General features: G+C 40.3%; 1 protein-coding gene across 1 annotated transcript in view; it reads right to left on the bottom strand.

The window, feature by feature from the left end:
• Positions 1-18871, bottom strand: part of TMEM182 (transmembrane protein 182) — a 76237-nt gene that overhangs the window by 22844 nt on the left and 34522 nt on the right. Inside the window, exon 4 of the mRNA XM_028104031.1 lies at positions 8911-9048. Within this exon, the coding sequence (XP_027959832.1) occupies positions 8911-9048 (138 nt within the window). The remainder of the gene's footprint in view (positions 1-8910; positions 9049-18871) is intronic.

Here is an 18871-nt window from a genome sequence, read left to right as displayed (position 1 = left end):
GGTAAGGAATGAGAAGAAACAAATATTTATACACTCTAGCAGACAGCTGTTATTTCTTGGAAGACCATGGAAAAATATGCACCTTCACAAGACCTTGGAACAAAGCAAAGGTAGAATGTGGTTTGGAGAAGGTAAAAACAGTCAGCTCAGAAAACGCTCAGTTTTCTGACATATAAGGGATTTGGTCTTATGGAATTATGAATTAAAGAAGAGAGATTATAAACTGAGATTAAAGTGAAAGAAGCCTGACACAAAAGGCCACACACTGTCTGAATCCACTGATATGAAATATCCAGAATAGGCAAACCCACAGAGATAGAAAGTAGATGAGTGTTAACTCAGGGTCGGGGGGAGGGAAGGAGGGGAGACAATAAGGTCCCTTTGTGAGGTGATAAAAATATTCTGGAATTAAGGGCACCTGGGTGGCTCAGTGGATTAAGCATCTGCCTTCAGCTCAGGTCATGATCTCAGGGTCCGGGGCTAGAGCCCCACATGGGGATCCCTGCTCAGTGGGAAGCCTGCTTCTCCCTTTCCCTCTGCCTGACGCTCACTCTGCTCACTCTGTCTCTCTCTCAAATAAATAAATAAAATCTTTAAAAAATAAATTCTGGAATCAGAGAGTGGTAATATTTGCACAACTCTGGAAATGTACTAAAAAACATTGCACTGGGTGTTATACGCAAAAAATGAATCATGGAACACTACATCAAAAAATATGATGAAATGTAAGTGATTAACATAACATAATAAAAAAATCCTTTAAAAAAAAACCACTGCATTATGTACTTTAAAATGGTGAATTTTGTAGGTAAATCCAGGCCCTTGAAAACAAGGTCCTTGAAAAAACCAGTGAGGAAAGGAATTGAATAAAAGACAAAAGAATGACAGAATAGGTTAAATAGGACTCTCATTCACAGAATGGGTTTTGGTTTTAGTGGGTTGTTTCTTTTTCTTTTTTCTTTTTTGAACTCTTTGAACAGAGGATACATATCTGATTATTCTTTTTATTCCCTCTACAGAATTAAGCACAATATTATGTAATAAGTGTGCTTAAAGGAACTGTTAATTGGTCATTTTATTAAATGATGATGGACAACATCAGGAGCTGTCTCTGCAATGATTTAGAGATGACAAAGCTATCCATTCTGTTTCTTTACTATCACTACCATTTCATACAGAAACACTTTGTCCTTCCGATTTGATGTTACAATATAGCATAGCCATGTACAATTTGGTCTTGGTCATAGTGATGTTTGTCTCATTTTCTAGAACTGTTATCTTTACAAATCACCTGTGCTTATATGTTTTCAGATTAATGTTCTGGCTTTTATTTTCCAATTAAACGAAAAACACTTGATATTCCTAAGACATAGCTAGTCAATTATTTTTCTATTTATACTATGATCACTGTAAAGGCATTAAAAAGACTAGTTGGAAAACTGACTAAAACAAACGCAGGTTTTGCCAAGGAGAGAATGTGTTTATATAATGCACATGAACCACAATTAAGAAAAGTGAGTGGTGACATTGTAGAAAGAGATGTTTTTTACCTGTAATAAATAAATCATGCCAGTTGGTAATATCATCTTGAGGCTATCTCTTTAAGAGTGCACAGAAAAGGTCTGGTCTCAGGAATTCAGCTGGATAGGGATCGTTCTGAACACCTACGAACTCAACAGGAGCTCGAAGGAAAGAATAGCAACAACTCTAAGCAGAAAAGCAACCACTTTCTGGAAGGTAGGCCTTGTAGTAAAGTGAATCCGAGGCATTATTCAGGAGGATAGATGGTGGGGGAGGGGGCCTCCGTTGGCCGCTTCTGGCAAGTACTAGAACCGTGGAGCACAAAATCGGAACTTTTAGAAGTCGGCTCCACTGAAGGACGTCACTCCAGTGGCTAAGCGGTGGATGAAACCCTCGCGGGACAGTGTGGTCTCAGGACCCTCGGGGTCACAGAAAGGCCGGGGGTGCCTGAGTGCAGCAGAGCTCCCAGGTATCAGAGCGGGGAAGCTGGCTGCAGAGATGGAGCGAAGAGGCAAGCCCCTCAGCTCAGGGTTGCCATAAACTGTGATCAGTGACAGTCGGGCCACTGCTCCTCCAGCAGGGACCCAACAAGCACCAGATCCGGAGAGACTCCCCTCCCTCCCCCCGGGAGGAGCGGCGCGGGAGCGCACCGCAGGGATCTGCTGGGTTTGGAGACTCCGCACGGGGTCAGGTGCCAGAGATAGAAATGCTCGGTCACAGGCCGGATGAGCACGGAGTGCTGCCGGGGACCAGGGAGATGGGAGTGACCAACTGCTTTTCTCTGGGGGCACACTGAGGAGTGGGGCCCTGAGCTCTTGGCTCCTCCAGGGCAGAGATTGGGAGGCCGCCATTTTCACTCGCGTCCTCCAAAACTGTACCGAGAGCTCGGAGGGAACAAAAGCTCCTGAGAGCAAACCCGAGCAGATAACTTAGCCGGGACCCAGCAAGGGTGGGGCAATTCCGCCTCCGGAAAAGACATTTAGGAACCACGGTAACAGGCCCCTCCCCCAAAAGATCAGCATGAACAGCCAGCCAAGACCAAGTTTACCGCTGAATGAGAACGGGAGAACTCCAGCGCTAGGGGAATACTGCACATAAAATTCATGGCTTTTTTACCATGATTCATTAGTCTTTCAAAGTTAATTTTTTTAACTTTTTTTTATTTTACTTTTTCCCTTTTCAAACCAAATTCTTATCAATCCCTTTTTTTAAAAAAAATTTTATTTTTCATCTTTAGAGTCACAGTCTATCCCTTCATAGTAGTTACCTTTACTTTGGCAAATATATATAAGTTGTTCTCTCTTTAAAATTTTGAGATACAGTTTCTTCTAATATATCAAAATATACCCTAAATCTCTAGTGTATGGCTTTGTTCTAGTCTCCTGCCTGATCACATTCTCTCCCCTTTTCTTTTCTTTCTTTCATTCCTTTTTTTTAAAACCTCTTCTTTATTTTTTCAAACACCTTCTGATCAATTCCTTTTTTAAAATTTTTTATAATTTTCATTTTTACAGTCATATTCCATCCCTTCATTGTATCAACCCTTATTTTGTACATATATAAGTCTTTCTTTCTTTAAAATTTTAGGAGGCACTTTCTTCTAACAGACCAAAATACACCCAAAATCTAGTGTGTGGCACTGATCTATGCACCAGCCTGATCATATTTGATCATATTCTGTTTTTTTTTTGTTTTGTTCTGTTTTTGTTTGTTTTGATCTTTTTCTTTTGCTTTTTTATTCCTCTCTTTCTTTTTTCTTTCTTTCCCTTTCTTTTCCCCTGGTATCAGATCTTTTCTGATTTGTTTAGAGTATATTTTCTGGGGACGTTGTTAACCTGTTAGCATTTTGTTCTCTCATTCATCTATTCTCCTCTGAACAAAATGACAAGATGAAAAAAATCACCTCAACAAAAAGAACAAGAGGTAGTACCATCTGCCAGGGACCTACTCATTACGGACATTAGTGTGATATCGGACCAGGAGCTCAGAATCAAGATTTTAAAGATACTAGCTGGGCTTAAATAAAACATGGAAGTTATTAGAGAAACCCTTTCTGGAGAAATAAAAGAACTAAAATCCAACCAAGTCAAAATCAAAAAGGCTATTAATGAGGTGCAATCAAAAATGGGGGCACTAACTGCTACGATAAATGAGGCAGAAGAGAGAATCAGCGATATAGAAGACCAAATGATGGATAATAAAGAAGCTGAGAAAAACAGAGATAAACAACTACTGGATCACGAGGGCAGAATTTGAGAGATAAGCGATACGATAAGACGAAACAACATTAGAATAATTGGGATCCCAGAAGAAGAAAGAGAGAGAGGGGCAGAAGGTATATTGGAGCAAATGATAGCAGAGAATTTCCCTAATGTGGGGGAAGGAAACAGGCATTAAAATCCAGGAGGCACAGAGAACCCCTCTCAAAATCTATAAAAATGGGTCAACACCCCAACATCTAATAGTAAAATTTACGAGTCTCAGTGACAAAGAGAAAATCTTGAAAGCATCTCAGGAGAAGAGATATGTAACCTATAATGGTAGAAACATTAGATCGGCAACAGACCTATCCACAGAGACCTGGCAGGCCAGAAATGACAGGTTGGATATCTTCAGAGCACTAAACGGCAAAAATATGCAGCCAAGAATACTATATCCATCTAGGCTGTCATTGAAAATAGGAGAGATCAAAAGTTTCCAGAACAAACAAAAACTAAAAGAATTTGCAAACACGAAGCAAGCCCTACCAGAAATATTGAAAGGGGTCCTCTAAGCAAAGAGAGAGCCTAAAAGTGACATAGACCAGAAAGGAACAGAGACAATATACAGTAACAGTCACCTTACAGGCAATACAATGGCACTAAATTCCTATCTTTCAATAGTTACCCTGAATGTAAATGGGCTAAATGCCCCAATCAAAAGACACAGGCTATCAGATTGGATTAAAAAACAAGATTCATTGATATGCTGTCTGCAAGAGTCTCATTTTAGACCCAAAGACACCCCCAGATTGAAAGTGAGGGCGTGGAAAACCATTTACCATGCTAATGGACACCAAAAGAAAGATGGGGTGGCAATTCTTATATCAGACAACTTAGATTTTAAAACAAAGACTGTAATAAGAGATGAAGAAGGACACCATATCTTACTTAAAGGGTCTACCCAACAAGAAGATCTAACAATTGTAAATATCTATGCCCGTAACATGGGAGCAGCCAATTATATAAGGCAATTAATAACAAAAGCAAAGAAACACATTGACAACAATACAATAATAGTGGGGACTTTAACATCCCCCTGACTGAAATGGACAGATCATCTAAGCAAAAGATCAACAAGGAAATAAAGACTTTAAATGACACACGGGACCAAATGGACTTCACAGACATATCCAAAGCAATGGAATACACATTCTTCTCTAGTGCCCATGGAACATTCTTCAGAATAGATCACATCCTATGTCACAAATCAGGTCTCACCGGGTACAAAAGATTGGGATTATTCCGTGCATATTTTCAGACCACAATGCTTTGGAAACTAGAACTCAATCCCAAGAGGAAAGTCAGAAAGAACTCAAATACATGGAGACTAAAGAGCATCCTAGTAAAGAATGAATGGGTTAACCAGGAAATTAAAGAAGAATTAAAAACAATTCATGGAAACCAATGAAAATGAAATCACAACTGTTCAAAATCTTTGGGATGCAGCAAAGGCAGTCCTGAGAGGAAAGTATATAGCAATACAAGCCTTTCTCAAGAAACAAGAAAGGTCTCAAATACACAACCTAACCCTACACCTAAAGGAGCTGGAGAAAAAACAGCAAATAAAGCCTAAACCCAGCAGGAGAAGAGAAATAATAAAAGTCAGGGGAGAAATCAATGAAATAGAAACCAAAAGAACAATAGAACAGATCAATAAAACTAGGAGCTGTTTCTTTGAAAGAATTAACAAGATTGATAAACCCCTGGCCAGACTGATCAAAAAGAAGAGGGAAATGACCCAAATCAACAAAATCATGAATGAAAGAAGAGAGATCACAACCAACACCAAAGAAATACAAACAGTTATAAGAACACATTATGAGCAACTCTATGCCAGCAAATTAGATAACCTGGAAGAAATGGATGCATTCCTAGAGATGCATCAACTACCAAAATTGAACCAGGAAGAAATAGAAAACCTAAACAGACCTATAACCCCTAAGGAAATGGAAGCAGTCATCCAAAATCTCCCAACAAACAAAAGCCCAGGGCCAGATGGCTTCCCAGGGGAATTCTACCAAACATAAAGAAGAATTAATACCTATTCTCCTAAAACTGTTCCAAAAAATAGAAATGGAAGGAAAACTTCCAAACTCATTTTATGAGGCCACCATTACCTTGATCCCCAAACCAGACAAATACCCCATCAAAAAGGAGAATTACAGACCGATATCCTTGATGAACATGGATGCAAAAATTCTCACCAAAATACTAGCCAATAGGATCCAACAGTACATTAAAAGGATTATTCACCTTGACCAAGTGGGATTTATCCCTGGGCTGCAAGGTTGGTTCAACATCCGCAAATCAATCAATGTGATACAATGCATTAACAAAAGAAAGAACAAGAATCATATGATCCTCTCAATAGATGCAGAAAAAGCATTTGACAAAGTACAGCATCCTTTCTTGATCAAAACTCTTCAGAGTATAGGGATAGAGGATACATACCTCAATATCATAAAAGCCATCTATGAAAAACCTACAGCGAATATCATTCTCAATGGGCAAAAACTGAGAGCTTTCCCCCTAAGGTCAGGAACGCAGCAGGGATGTCCACTATCACCACTGCTATTCAACATAATATTAGAAGTCCTAGCCACAACAGTCAGACAACAAAAAGAAATCAAAGGCATCCAAATCGGCAAGGAGGAAGTCAAACTCTCACTCTTTACAGATGATATGATACTTTATGTGGAAAACCCAAAAGATTCCATCCCAAAACTGCTAGAACTCATACAGGAATTCAGTAAATTGGTAGGATATAAAATCAATGCACAGAAATCCGTGGCATTCCTATACACCAACAACAAGACAGAAGAGAGAGAAATTACGGAGTCGATCCCATTTACAATTGCACCCAAAACAATAAGATACCCAGGAATACATCTAACCAAAGAGGCAAAGGATCTGTACTCAGAAAACTAGAAAATACTCATGAAAGAAATTGAGGAAGACACAAAGAAATGGAAAAACGTTCCATGCTCATGGATTGGAAGAACAAACATTGTGAAGATGTCAATGCTACTGAGAGCAATCTACACATTCAATGCAATCCCCATCAAAATACCATCCACTTTTTTCAAAGAACTGGAACAAATAATCCTAAAATTTGTATGGAACCAGAAAAGACCTCGAATAGCCAGAGGAATGTTGAAAAAGAAAAGCAAAGCTGGCGGCAACACAATTCCGGACTTCCAGCTCTATTACAAAGCTGTCATCATCAAGACAGTATGGCACTGGCACAAAAACAGACACATAGATCAATGGAACAGAATAGAGAGCCCAGAAATGGAACCTCAAGTCTATGGTCAACTAATCTTTGACAAAGCAGGAAAGAATGTCCAATGGAATAAAGACAGTCTCTTCAACAAATGGTGTTGGGAAAATTGGACAGCCACATGCAGAAGAATGAAATTGGACCATTTCCTTACACCACACACAAAAATAGACTCCAAATGGTTGAAAGACCTAAATGTGAGACAGGAGTCCATCAAAATCCTAAAGGAGAACACAGTCAACAACCTCTTCCACCTCAGCCACAGCAACTTCTTCCTAGAAACATCGCCAAAGGCAAGGGAAGCAAGGGCAAAAATGAACTCTTGGGACTTCATCGAGATAAAAAGCTTTTGCACAGCAGAAGAAACAGTCCACAAAACCAAAAGACAACCGACAGAATGGAAGAAAATATTTGCAAATGACATATCAGATAAAGGGCTAGTATCCAAAATCTATAAAGAACTTATCAAACTCAACACCCAAAGAACAAATACTCCAATCAAGAAATGGGCAGAAGACATGAACAGATATTTTTCCAAAGAAGACATCCAAATGGCCAACAGACACATGAAAAAGTGCTCAACATCACTCAGCATCAGGGAAATCCAAATCAAAACCTCAATGAGATACCACCTCACACCAGTCAGAATGGCTAAAATTAGCAAGTCAGGAAATGACGGATGTTGGCGGGGATGTGGAGAAAGGGGAACCCTCCTACACTGTTGGTGGAAATGCAAGCTGGTGCAACCCCTCTGGAAAACAGTATGGAGGTTCCTCAAACAGTTGAAAATAGAGCTACCATAGGATCCAGCAATTGCACTACTGGGTATTTACCCCAAAGATACAAATGTAGGGATCCGAAGGGGTACGTGCACCCCAATGTTTATAGCAGCAATGTCCACAATAGCCAAACTGTGGAAAGAGCCAAGATGTCCATCAACCGATCAATGGATAAAGAAGAAGTGGTATATATACACAATGTGAGTGAAATAAGTCAATCAGGGAAAGACATGTATCATATGACCTCGCTGATATGAGGAATTTTTAACCTCAGGAAACAAACTGAGGGTTGCTGGAGTGGTCGGGGGTGGGAGGGATGGGGTGGCTGGGTGATAGACATTGGGGAGGGTATGTGCTATGGTGAGTGCTGTGAATTGTGCAAGACTGTTGAATCACAGATCTGTACCTCTGAAACAAATAATGCAATATATGTTAAGAAAAAAAAGAAGAAGAAGAAGAAGATAGCAGGAGGGGAAGAATGAACGGGATAAATCAGAGGAGGAGACGAACCATGAGAGACGATGGACTCTGAAAAACAAACTGAGGGTTCTAGAGAGGAGGGGGTGGGGGGATCGGTCAGCCTGGTGATGGGTATTAAAGAGGGCACGTTCTGCATGGAGCGCTGGGTGTTATGCACAAACAATGAATCATGAAACACTACATCAAAAACTAATGATATAATGTATGGTGATTAATATAACAATAAAATAATTACAAAAAAAAAAGAGTGCAGAGAAAAGTTCACCCATATCCTGATGTTACAGAGAGACGTGCTATGAACCCATTTTACAGATAGAAAATAAATAGGTTAAAAGAGGCTAAAGAACAGAGCTTTCCCTTCTAGTGCCCTCTTCATACAATGTGGATACAGTGAGCAAATGCTGTGGAGCACGTGGAAAATGCAAATTCCCTGGGAAGGGTCTGCATATAATGGGCACTCAAGCAAAACTGCATATGAATTCATTGTATTACTACTACTAGAGGCCTGAAACCTGAAACTAGAAAAGGAAAATATGTGGCTATCGAGAAAAACCATGGCTGGAAATCATACCCTTTTCCTTGCACATACCTGCAGCAATGTACCCGCCTCCACCGGCTTTATAGAGAACGTGGCTTGCGAAGGGGGCTGCACAGATGATCAGAAAGCTCGCAGTCACCACGGCGACGACCCCCAGAAGCATCAGGACTGCCCAGAAACCACGGTAAACTGGAGACCCCACAGGGAAAAGGAGAAACGAAAGCCACATTTAGATTGTGAACCCCACTTAGATTGTACCACACAGTCAGTTTCTTTCCTCTTTATTGTTCTAATTTCAGTCATGGCACAGCTAGGCAGAATCCCAAGCCATGGGTCCTGAATGACGATCCAAAGGAAACCTTACTAGATAATTTTGTACTTAGTGATGTCAACCTTCAACTAACTCATGCTTGTTATTTGCACCACACACATGCTCAGTACACTCTTGGAGCTCATTTTCCTGACCATGTTTTCCATTTTAGAAGTGGAAATGTTCTAAAGTTTTGGAAAGAGTTCCCTTGAGTAAGTACCTAGTTGGGTCACAGCTAGGTGTTTCATACCAAACACACAAAGACATGAAAAGGCATTCACGTTTACAAACATTGCTTCTTACTACCACTGTCATCCCCTAGAAACTAATAATCACCTCAATCCCCTAACAAAAAAGTATACTTCTATTTAGATTGCGACTCTATTGGAAAATAGTCTTCAGGTAAGAAAAATGGCAAACAAAACCAAAATGAAAGGTTTGTATAGACTGAGATTTTAAATCAGATATATTTAAGGCACACTACTTTCTACCAATATTTTTCTTAGAAAGACTCGAAATGAGGGCACCTGGGTGGCTCAGTTGGTTGAGCGACTGCCTTCGGCTCAGGTCATGATCCTGGAGTCCCAGGATCAAGTCCCGCATCAGGCTCCCTGCTGAGCGGGGAGTCTGCTTCTCCCTCTGACCCTCCCCCCTTCATGCTCTCTCTATCTCATTCTCGCTCGAAAGAAAGAAAGAAAGAAAGAAAGAAAGAAAGAAAGAAAGAAAGAAAGAAAGAAAGAAAGAAAGAAAGAAAGAAAAGAAAGAAAGAAAGACTCGAAATGAGAAGTTAGAGTAGTCTCTTATGCATGGACCAGCATGGCTGAATTAATGGATGCAGCTGGTGACAAATGGATTGTGGGTTTGGTGATACATAGTAATCAAATAAAGAGGAATTCTAATGATCATTTTTGAGCGGGATAAGTACTGATCTATTAAACAAATTCATCATTTCCCAAGGGCTAAAACACTAACATAAGTTCCTTTTGGTGTAAATGAAGGAAAGCCCCATAAAGCATATTAGTCAAATTATATTTTTTAATGAAAACATAGAACTTTATATAAGAAAGCAAAAAAAATGATTTTTTTCCACAAGCCCACCTGGCAAAGAAAAAACTGTGTCCATCAGCTGGAATCTTAGAGCAAAGAGTATAGGAAGGTGGAAATTTGTGAGGAGGAGGCATTGCATTTAAATTGGAAATGAAGGCTGGCAAATGTGTGGACACATGTGAAAGACAGGGGTAAAAGGCCAGCTCATACCCCACATCCCATGCTGTTTGCCTGACAGTGGTTTCCAGGTTTGGGGTGCTGGGAATATTCTGTGGCTGCATTCAGGCTCCACAGGGAGCCAAGCAGTGGAGAAGTACTGATCACCTTTGAGTGTGGGAAGAGTGGCAAACAGTGAGCCAAACACATGCCATCCGGGTCATATAAGAATTTGCTGGAGAATTGGCAAGCGTCACATTTTACATCTTCATTCACACACACACAAAGATTTTCTTCACATTGGTGAGCCTCACATTTTACACTTGTATTCCCTTCATTTACTTAATTGTCTATCCATGTGGTAGGCTCTGTGGCAAGTACTAGGGGTGAAAACATGATTAAGAGGCAGTCCACAGAAAAAGAAGCCCATTCTGTGGCTCCCCTGACTTCAGCTAAAACGTGGGCACACTTGGCAAACAACTATCTGAGGAGTCTGAAAAGTAAATAGCAAGTGGATTAAGGAGAGAAGTCAAACCCTACGGAAAGATAAAACAGGCTACAAAGAGTTTTCTGAGTTTTTCCTTTTTTTCTCCTCCTGGATTTGGCCTGAAGGCAAGCCAAATTGGGAACTTTATAAAAGGTGCAAACAGCAAAACACAAAAACCAAAACAAAAAACCTGGACTTAAGATCATCATTCCGGATAGATCAGCAGGAAAAGCTGTCCCTCTAAGCCAGAGTCTGGGGAAAGTCCCCGTGTTAAATTTTCTCTTTTTATTCTCCCAGTCCTGCCTCGAGGCCTGAAAAGTAGATCTGCACTGCTACCCCAGGGGAGGCATGGACACCTAAGATCCCAAAAGACGATTCAACCTTTTGGCTATTTGAAGCAGAAAAATGGGGTGCCTGGGTGTTTCAATGGGTTGAGTGACCAACTCTTGGTTTTGGCTCATGGGATGGAGCCCCACATCGAGCCCCCCTGCATTAGGCTCTGTGCTCAGCAGGGAATCTGCTTGAAGATTCTCTTCCTCTGCCCCTCCCCCATCCACATTTTCTCTCTCTCTCTCTCTCTCTCTCTCTCAAATAAAAAAATAAACCTTTAAAAAAAAAAAATAGAAGCAGAAAAAGGGACGTCCAGCTTGCAAAGAGTGAAGGAACCACTGCTCTGGGGGTTTTCCTCTTTTTTTCACTGCTTTGTACTATGGTACAATTGCATGAAACTGGGCCATGGCCCAGGAGGCCAACTCTGAGAAACTAATCTTTCCAGCCAGGAAAACTGGAAAAGTGGGCTCTGGAAGCCTGAGGATGTGGAAGAAACCCCACAGATGAGAGAGAACCAGAGAAGAGAATCTTTAATTCTGTGTTTGAAACTACACAAGTGATGAGCTCACCCTCCAAATTGTACCTGCACAGAAAATGTCCAAAGAAGTACAATGAAGGCTTTGAGAACGGAATTACAGTATAAACATCACCCAAGTACCAGAGCAAGCCCTGAGTGATATACATGCCCCAACAGACCCAAACAGCACCTCAAAGTCTTTGAAAACTGAACTAACCTTGAAGGACAAATCATGCAGGTGGATTCCTTGTTCAAACAACAAATCAATATTCTCCAGAGAAGTTTCACAGTGTGCAAGGTCTAACAACATAATATTCAAAATGTCCAGGCTATAATCCAAAATTACGTGATATACTAACAACCATGAAAATCTGACCAAATCTCAAAGGAATGAGCAATCAGCAGTTGTCAAGACAGTTCAGATGTGTGAATTATTACACAGACTTTAAAGCAAATACTAGAATCATTTTCTATGAACTAAGGTGAACACTCTTGAAATGAAAGACAGAAATTCTTAAAAGAGAAATCGAGTCTATAAAAAAAAGAACTAAATTGCAGTGAAAAATATAGTATCTGAAACTTAAAATCCATGAAATGAGCTCAATAGCAGAATGGAGATGAGAAAGAACAAGTGAATTTGAGAGAGCAGAAGTTATCCAATTTGGGGCGCCTGGGTGGCTCAGTCGGTTAAGCATCTGCCTTCGGCTCAGGTTGATCCCAGGGTCCTGGGATCGAGTCCCACATTGGGCTCCCTGCTCCGCGAGAGGCCTGCTTCTCCCTCTCCCACTCCCCCTGCTTGTTTTCCCTCTCTCGCTGTGTCTCTCTGTCAAATAAATAAATCTTAAAAAAAAAAAAAAGAAAATATCCAATCTGAACAGAAAGAAAAGAAATTGAAATAAAAAATGACCAGAGTTAGGGATGGCCGGGTGGCTCAGTCGGTTAAGTGTCTGCCTTCGGCTCAGGTCATGATCTCAGGGTCCTGGGATCGAGTCCTGCATCGGGCTCCCTGCTCTGTGGGAAGCCTGCTTCTCCCTCTGCCTCTGCCTCTCCCTTTGCTCATGCACTCTCTCTTTCTTTCACTCACTCTCTCTCTCAAAGAAATAAATAAAACATTTTAAAAAATGGCTAGAGTCTCAGAGACTTGAGAGAAAATATCAAAAGATGTCACAATTGTGTCACTGGAGTCCCTAAGGCAGAGGCAGACCATATTGGTGCCAAATGAACATTCATAGAAATTATGCCTGAAAAATTCCCAGATTTGGTGAAAGATAAATTTATAGATACAAGAAACTCGACAAACTCCAAAGAACAAAAGTTGGGGGTAAAAAATCAGCCTAGACACATAATAATAAAATTACTGAAAACCTTAGATAAAGTTTTGAAAGTAGTCACAGGCAGGTAGGGGGGAAAACATATTGAATACAGGGGAACAGCAATCCCAAGGACCACATTTTCTCATCAGATACGTTGGAAGCCAGGAGAGAGGAGAACAACATCTTTAAGGCAACAAAAGAACTATCAATCTCAAATTCTCCTTCTAGTGAAAATATCTTTGAGGAATAAAGATGGGGAAAAAAGCCATTTCTCAAGGAGGAAGACAATTTATCAAAGCAGATTTGTTCTATAAAGACATAGGAAAAGGAATTTCTTTAGGTTGAAAGAAATGACACCAGGGTTCACTTGAAACTTGAGGAATAAAGGAAGAGAAACAGAAAAGGTGAATATCTGCATAAATATTACCTAGTATTTTTCTCATCTTAATTTCTTTAAAATATTCTTGACTGTTGAAATACAAAACTATATTGTCAGCACAATATGGTATAGACATGAAGGTTTTCAAATCAGAGTAACCTCAGTTAATTAGCACTTACATGTGATGTTACCTTGGGCCAGTTACTTAAGCTTCCCGAACAACTATCTCTTCTGTAAAATGCAGATGTTTGTATCCATCCTTCAGGGTTACTGGAAGAATTATTAATAATGTATGTGAAGTGTGTGACATAAAATAAGAAATCAATGAATGGCATTTATTTTGTGGTTGCTTTTATTTACATTATTATTTAAATTGCATGAACACTACACAGCAGGTGGTACTGTGTTCAGTAATAGGAAAGTGAATTATTTCCCTCAGAGAGCCTTGTATGCTGCTTTTATGCACCATCGACATTTGGAAATCCCTTTAGATTCCTGCACAAAGCGCAGTAGAGAAGTTGTGTTTGACACACTATCTTCCATGGGAAGTTTCCTTGTCCACTAACCTCTAAGAAGGCGTTGGCCATGTTTTAGAACATGCGACTCTACTCCTAAATACCCAAAATACAAACAAATGGGGTCAGATACCTAACACAAAGACAGCTCCAACACAGTGACCTCTGATCCATGTCTTATGACCTACGTTTTGTAAAGATGAGTTGGGCTAATCATTGTGATCCCTGGAGAATTGGAAAACTGGAAACATGAGGTGATTGGTAGCAAGGTTGAAGTTAAAAAGAAGCACTGGTCGCTGGGTCCAGAAGAGCCATACGCAGACAAGAGGGCAGGCATTATGAAGCAGGCCACAGAGAGGACAAAAACAGCAGGACACGCCTCTACACAGAGAAAAGAAAGACAGACTGAAAGAAGGAGAGAAAGCACCTGATGAGGGAAAGAGTAAAAGAGAGAAAACAGAAATGTGGATGGATGCTCCTCAGAGATGCTGTTGTTCCTGACAGCTGCCAGTTCCTGTCCTGTCCTTTGCTCTAACAAAATAGGCTGACTTTCAATTCTGAGTCCCTGGAAAAGGTAAGAGCAACAGATCTGCATTTAAGGGAAGGGGGAACCTCGCTGCCTGAGAGTTGTGACCATACAGAAATTGCTTCCAAGAGAGACTCCTTATTGCAGATACTGTGTGCTTTATTTTTCTGCTTGTGCTTCAGCATTCAAAAGTGCATAACTTCAAGCCTATTTCAAAATTTTGTGGAACTTCCTGTTCCTTAGCTAATTTTGTTACCTAGTTTGCATATGTGGCACACTTTGATTCCAGAATTAAAGTGCTCACTTGTAATTCAGAATCGTCCTGTGGAATTGGGTAGAGTTCTTCTCTGCCTCAGTAATTAGGCAATCAGAGATTCTTCAACATAAAGTTAATGAAGTATATGTGTTTTGAGAGTCAAACATGATACTGGGGTCCTTCCACTAATTGTGTGACTCTGACAGACCACAGTTTTCTAAAAGGAAAACGATACACTTCACATAAGCTTATAGAAAGAATTGAGAAAATACAAGGAAAGTAGCTGCATACAGTAAGTACTCACATATATTTGCTATTACTATTACTAATTTGTACTCACTCTGTAACAAAATGTCCTTGTCAACAATGTAGTTAACACATAAAACGTATCTATTAATCTCATGGATCTAGGAATCTAGGATGGGGACAAGTTTTAGTTCTAATATATCTACACCTTTGAAATTTTGGCAGGGAGGATGTTTGTGTTTGGTTAGTGGTTTGTACTGTTTAAGACCCCTAGATCATGAATATATCTCAGAGAATACTTCATTCATTTTCTTGTTCCTTATAGGAGCCGTAAAAACTGTGAAGTTTTGTCTTTGAAACCTTTGGACTGTGCCAAGTGAAAACATCTCTAAAAACCCATTTGTACCACTAAGTACAATTCAATTAACTTAAACAATATTGGATTTCTATTAATTCCTTCTAGAACAGGAAGCAAGATTTACAACGTAAATAGATTTACATGTAATCTATATCATCACAATTTGGGTTAATTAAAAGAAAGCATCATCTGAATCTGTGAAAGGCCAGAATTAATGACTACTTTCAAAGCATTGAAGTTCTGTTGATTCTAAATAAATTGGTGAATTGACCTAACAAAGTGCTCCTTGCTCGGGTGTTGTAATGAGGATGAGTAGTAATTACTCTAACAACAGATGTTATAGAAGTGGTTCTTCTAGAGCATCCAGTTCATTTTCCTAAATAGATTAAGCTTTTACCCTTACAGTATTTCTTTCACTACCAACTTACAGTATTTCTTTCACTACCAACTAACTTCATCCTTATAGATCTAGATTAAAAACCATCAGCCCAGGGTATCCTGAAATGTCCTCTCAGTATATTCCATATATGTCACTTCATATTTTTATAATGTTTTCACTAACATACAGTATTTTTCTAGTTTTCATTTGAGGACTATCCTTTTGCTTTTTCATGAAGCAAAGACACATCAAGTCATTAGAGATTGTCTAGTTTATTAAATAAGAGTGTATATGGAATGCAAAACTTTGTCCACAATGTGTTTTACTCATAAAAAGTATCTAACATAAAGAATATTAATGGCACTGCAAATTCAAATTTCAGATTGAAACATACATCAAAAGGAGTTCATAACTTGGATATACCTAAAAGATCAAATTCCAAAGTGACATAATTAGGAAGTGTAGGGAGACATCTATTAAGCATCCTTCAGGGAGGAAACATAAAAATCATCCCAAACTGTAGGACAATGACGGCCATGAAATAAAGCAGACTATTAATTGCATACATCAATATGTGTGCACAGGTATGCGTGTGTGTGTGTGTGTGTGAGTGCACGCACACACATTTTTGCATGTGTGCAGATTACCATGGACCACAAACGGGAAGCTAATGGCAGAATTATTATTTCCTCCAAAATCCATCTACAAGGTTAGAAAATAAAACCCTACGGTATTTCTTTTTCCACTAAGAATGTAATAAACGTGCCCTAAAACACATTAATTTTGATGATGCATAGAAGCAGCCTGAAGTTTTAACTCTGGATTATTTTATAAGAAGTTCCATTCCCAGCCATTCACACCCATCCAGCAATTCAAGCCAGTGTCTCCCAAGGGACCACAAAGAGAGACCCTGCCAGGCTTGCTTGGCAAATAGGTGTGTGGTTGACAACCATAAGTCACTTAACTTAGCAAACATACTTCAATGGCTCTCTAAGCACCAAAGACTGCTAGAGTAAGACATAAGCCTTGTCCTCACAAGTTCAGTCCAGTGAGGGAAAAACAAGTAAGTTTAACACTGGGTGATAGGTGCCCCAGCAAAGGCATGCACAGCACTTCACAGAGCCAGATGGACAACTGTCCTGAGAAGCCACTATTTCAGAGCCGAATGGTCATGAGTAAAGCCCTACTACAGTTCTGATTATAGTTGAACTGGCAGAAGGCAGGAGGAAGTTCAACCCAATCGGAGTAGGAAAGAGTTCCATGGATTGGGAAATAGAAAACAGCTCCCTGCAGCTGCCGCCCGTGTGGATGAAGGGACCAGGAAGCGCGGGACAGAAAGGTAGTCATGGTCTCATGCGCCACTTAGAAAGAGTTGGTCCTTATCATACTGGTCCTACGGAGCACCTGAAGGTCAGTTATCAGCAATGATAGCCATATTGGTATCCGAATACCACTCCTGTCGCTGTCCAGAGAATAAACTGGCAGGAAAAAGAACAGAACACAGAAAACTAGTTAGGTAGTTACTCTAGTTACCCAAGTGGGGCCTAAAGCCGGGAAGTCGGGATAGAGATGAAATCAACTTTAGTGATAAGCTCTTGTTACAGGAGGTGAGAAACCAGCAAGAATAAACCCTGTTTTCATGGATATTTTCATTTGTATGCCAGAACAGTTTGTTCTGTTAAGATATTGACAAATCTCCTCTTGATTCTGTAATATTATAATGTACACAACCAACCTTCCATACAGAGTATAGAGGGAAAAAGTCAACCCAAATGATCACAATTCCAAATTCGTAGTGTTTTGATAAATTATTTTATTGTGTATATAAAAATGTAAATATTGTATTTGCAGTTTAAAGATAAACTTAAGTGTTATTCATTTTTCAAAACTTGCTATCTTGCCTCAGACACCTCACAAAGCTAGTTCATAAAGCTAATCCTATGTTTCGACACATCCTCGAGCACACAGTGTGAAGTGCTATAAAATGTTTTATAAGAAGCCAAAACAAAACACGCCACCCCCCTCCACCATCCTCAGCAGCAAATGAGAACCTCCAGCATATGTTGCCGTAGCTTTAGGCAAGACGCTTCTGTTACACAGGCCAGCAAGCCTGTCCTGCATCTCCATACACTACTTGTCTTGGCAGCGTTGGGCAGGTCTAAAAATACAGTCATGCCTTCACCAAAGCAGAAGGACAGGCTGTATAGTGTGTCCGCATCTGAGCTTCACAACTGTGGACGTGCCAAGCCAAGTCACGTGCTCTCCATGGTCCATTGATTTTTTTTTTTTTTTCAGAACAAAAAGAACATTGAAAGGCCTGATGGAATTTATTTACCTCCCTACTGCAAACGCGGGCAGTGAAGGAATAGCTGAGAGGAAGGAGTGTCTTGGCTAGGTGGGGCAGAGGCTTCACCTCCCATGCTGGCTGTGACCTTGGCAAAGTCCCTGCAGCAGGAGAAGCGTGGGTTTCTTCACATGGTTTCAAGATCTTTCCAGGCTTGAGAGTGCATCCATGGTCACTATCTCATTTCTCCTAACGATCTTGGGGGGTAAGGAGGGGAGGCTTGCTGGCTGCAGGACTTTGCAGTATTAGAGGCAGAAGGGGTGGTGGCCATGGTAACAGCAGCATTCATACAGTGCAGCCTGATCATAGGAGCAGCTGGCCAGCTCAAGTTCACAGGAGTGAGGAACTAGAGGCACTCCAAAGTGAGGTGAAGGGGATCAGAATGTGTCACCCCAAAATATGCCACTTTGGGTAGATTATTTTGAGCTAGAAGCAAATGAGAATTAGTGAATGCAGAAAGAAACCTGTGGGGAGTTTTCCTTTTCTGACTAAAAGCAGAAATTCTTGAGAAATGAGGACTGCCACAAGTCTACTCTTCTGGGGGGAGTTTGATGGCCGCAAAGAAGAGAGCAAGTTGGGACCAAGGTGTGTCTGCAAACAAATCTACCAAAGTACCCTTATTGCCCCCAACATCCCCCATATATTTCCTAGTCACTTTCCTACTTTGCCACCCCATGCCGAAACCCCTTTCTCTTCTGTCTTGTCACATCACCACATTCATCATTCTTTGTCAAAAAGGCGTATAAGCTCTCAGGCCTATCTGCTTCTTTGGCTCTTCATTTCTCTATGAAGACTTCCATGTACCTTCATACTAATAAACCTTTTCTCATCTTCCTCTGTCTTTTTATA

Source organism: Eumetopias jubatus, unplaced genomic scaffold, assembly GCF_037043125.1.
Source record: "Eumetopias jubatus isolate StellerSeaLion01/CBP00866 unplaced genomic scaffold, mEumJub1_p1.0 scaffold_9, whole genome shotgun sequence".
Taxonomy (NCBI): domain Eukaryota; kingdom Metazoa; phylum Chordata; class Mammalia; order Carnivora; family Otariidae; genus Eumetopias; species Eumetopias jubatus.
Note: the sequence above shows the minus strand (reverse complement) of the source record. Positions and strands in the feature narration are given on the sequence as shown.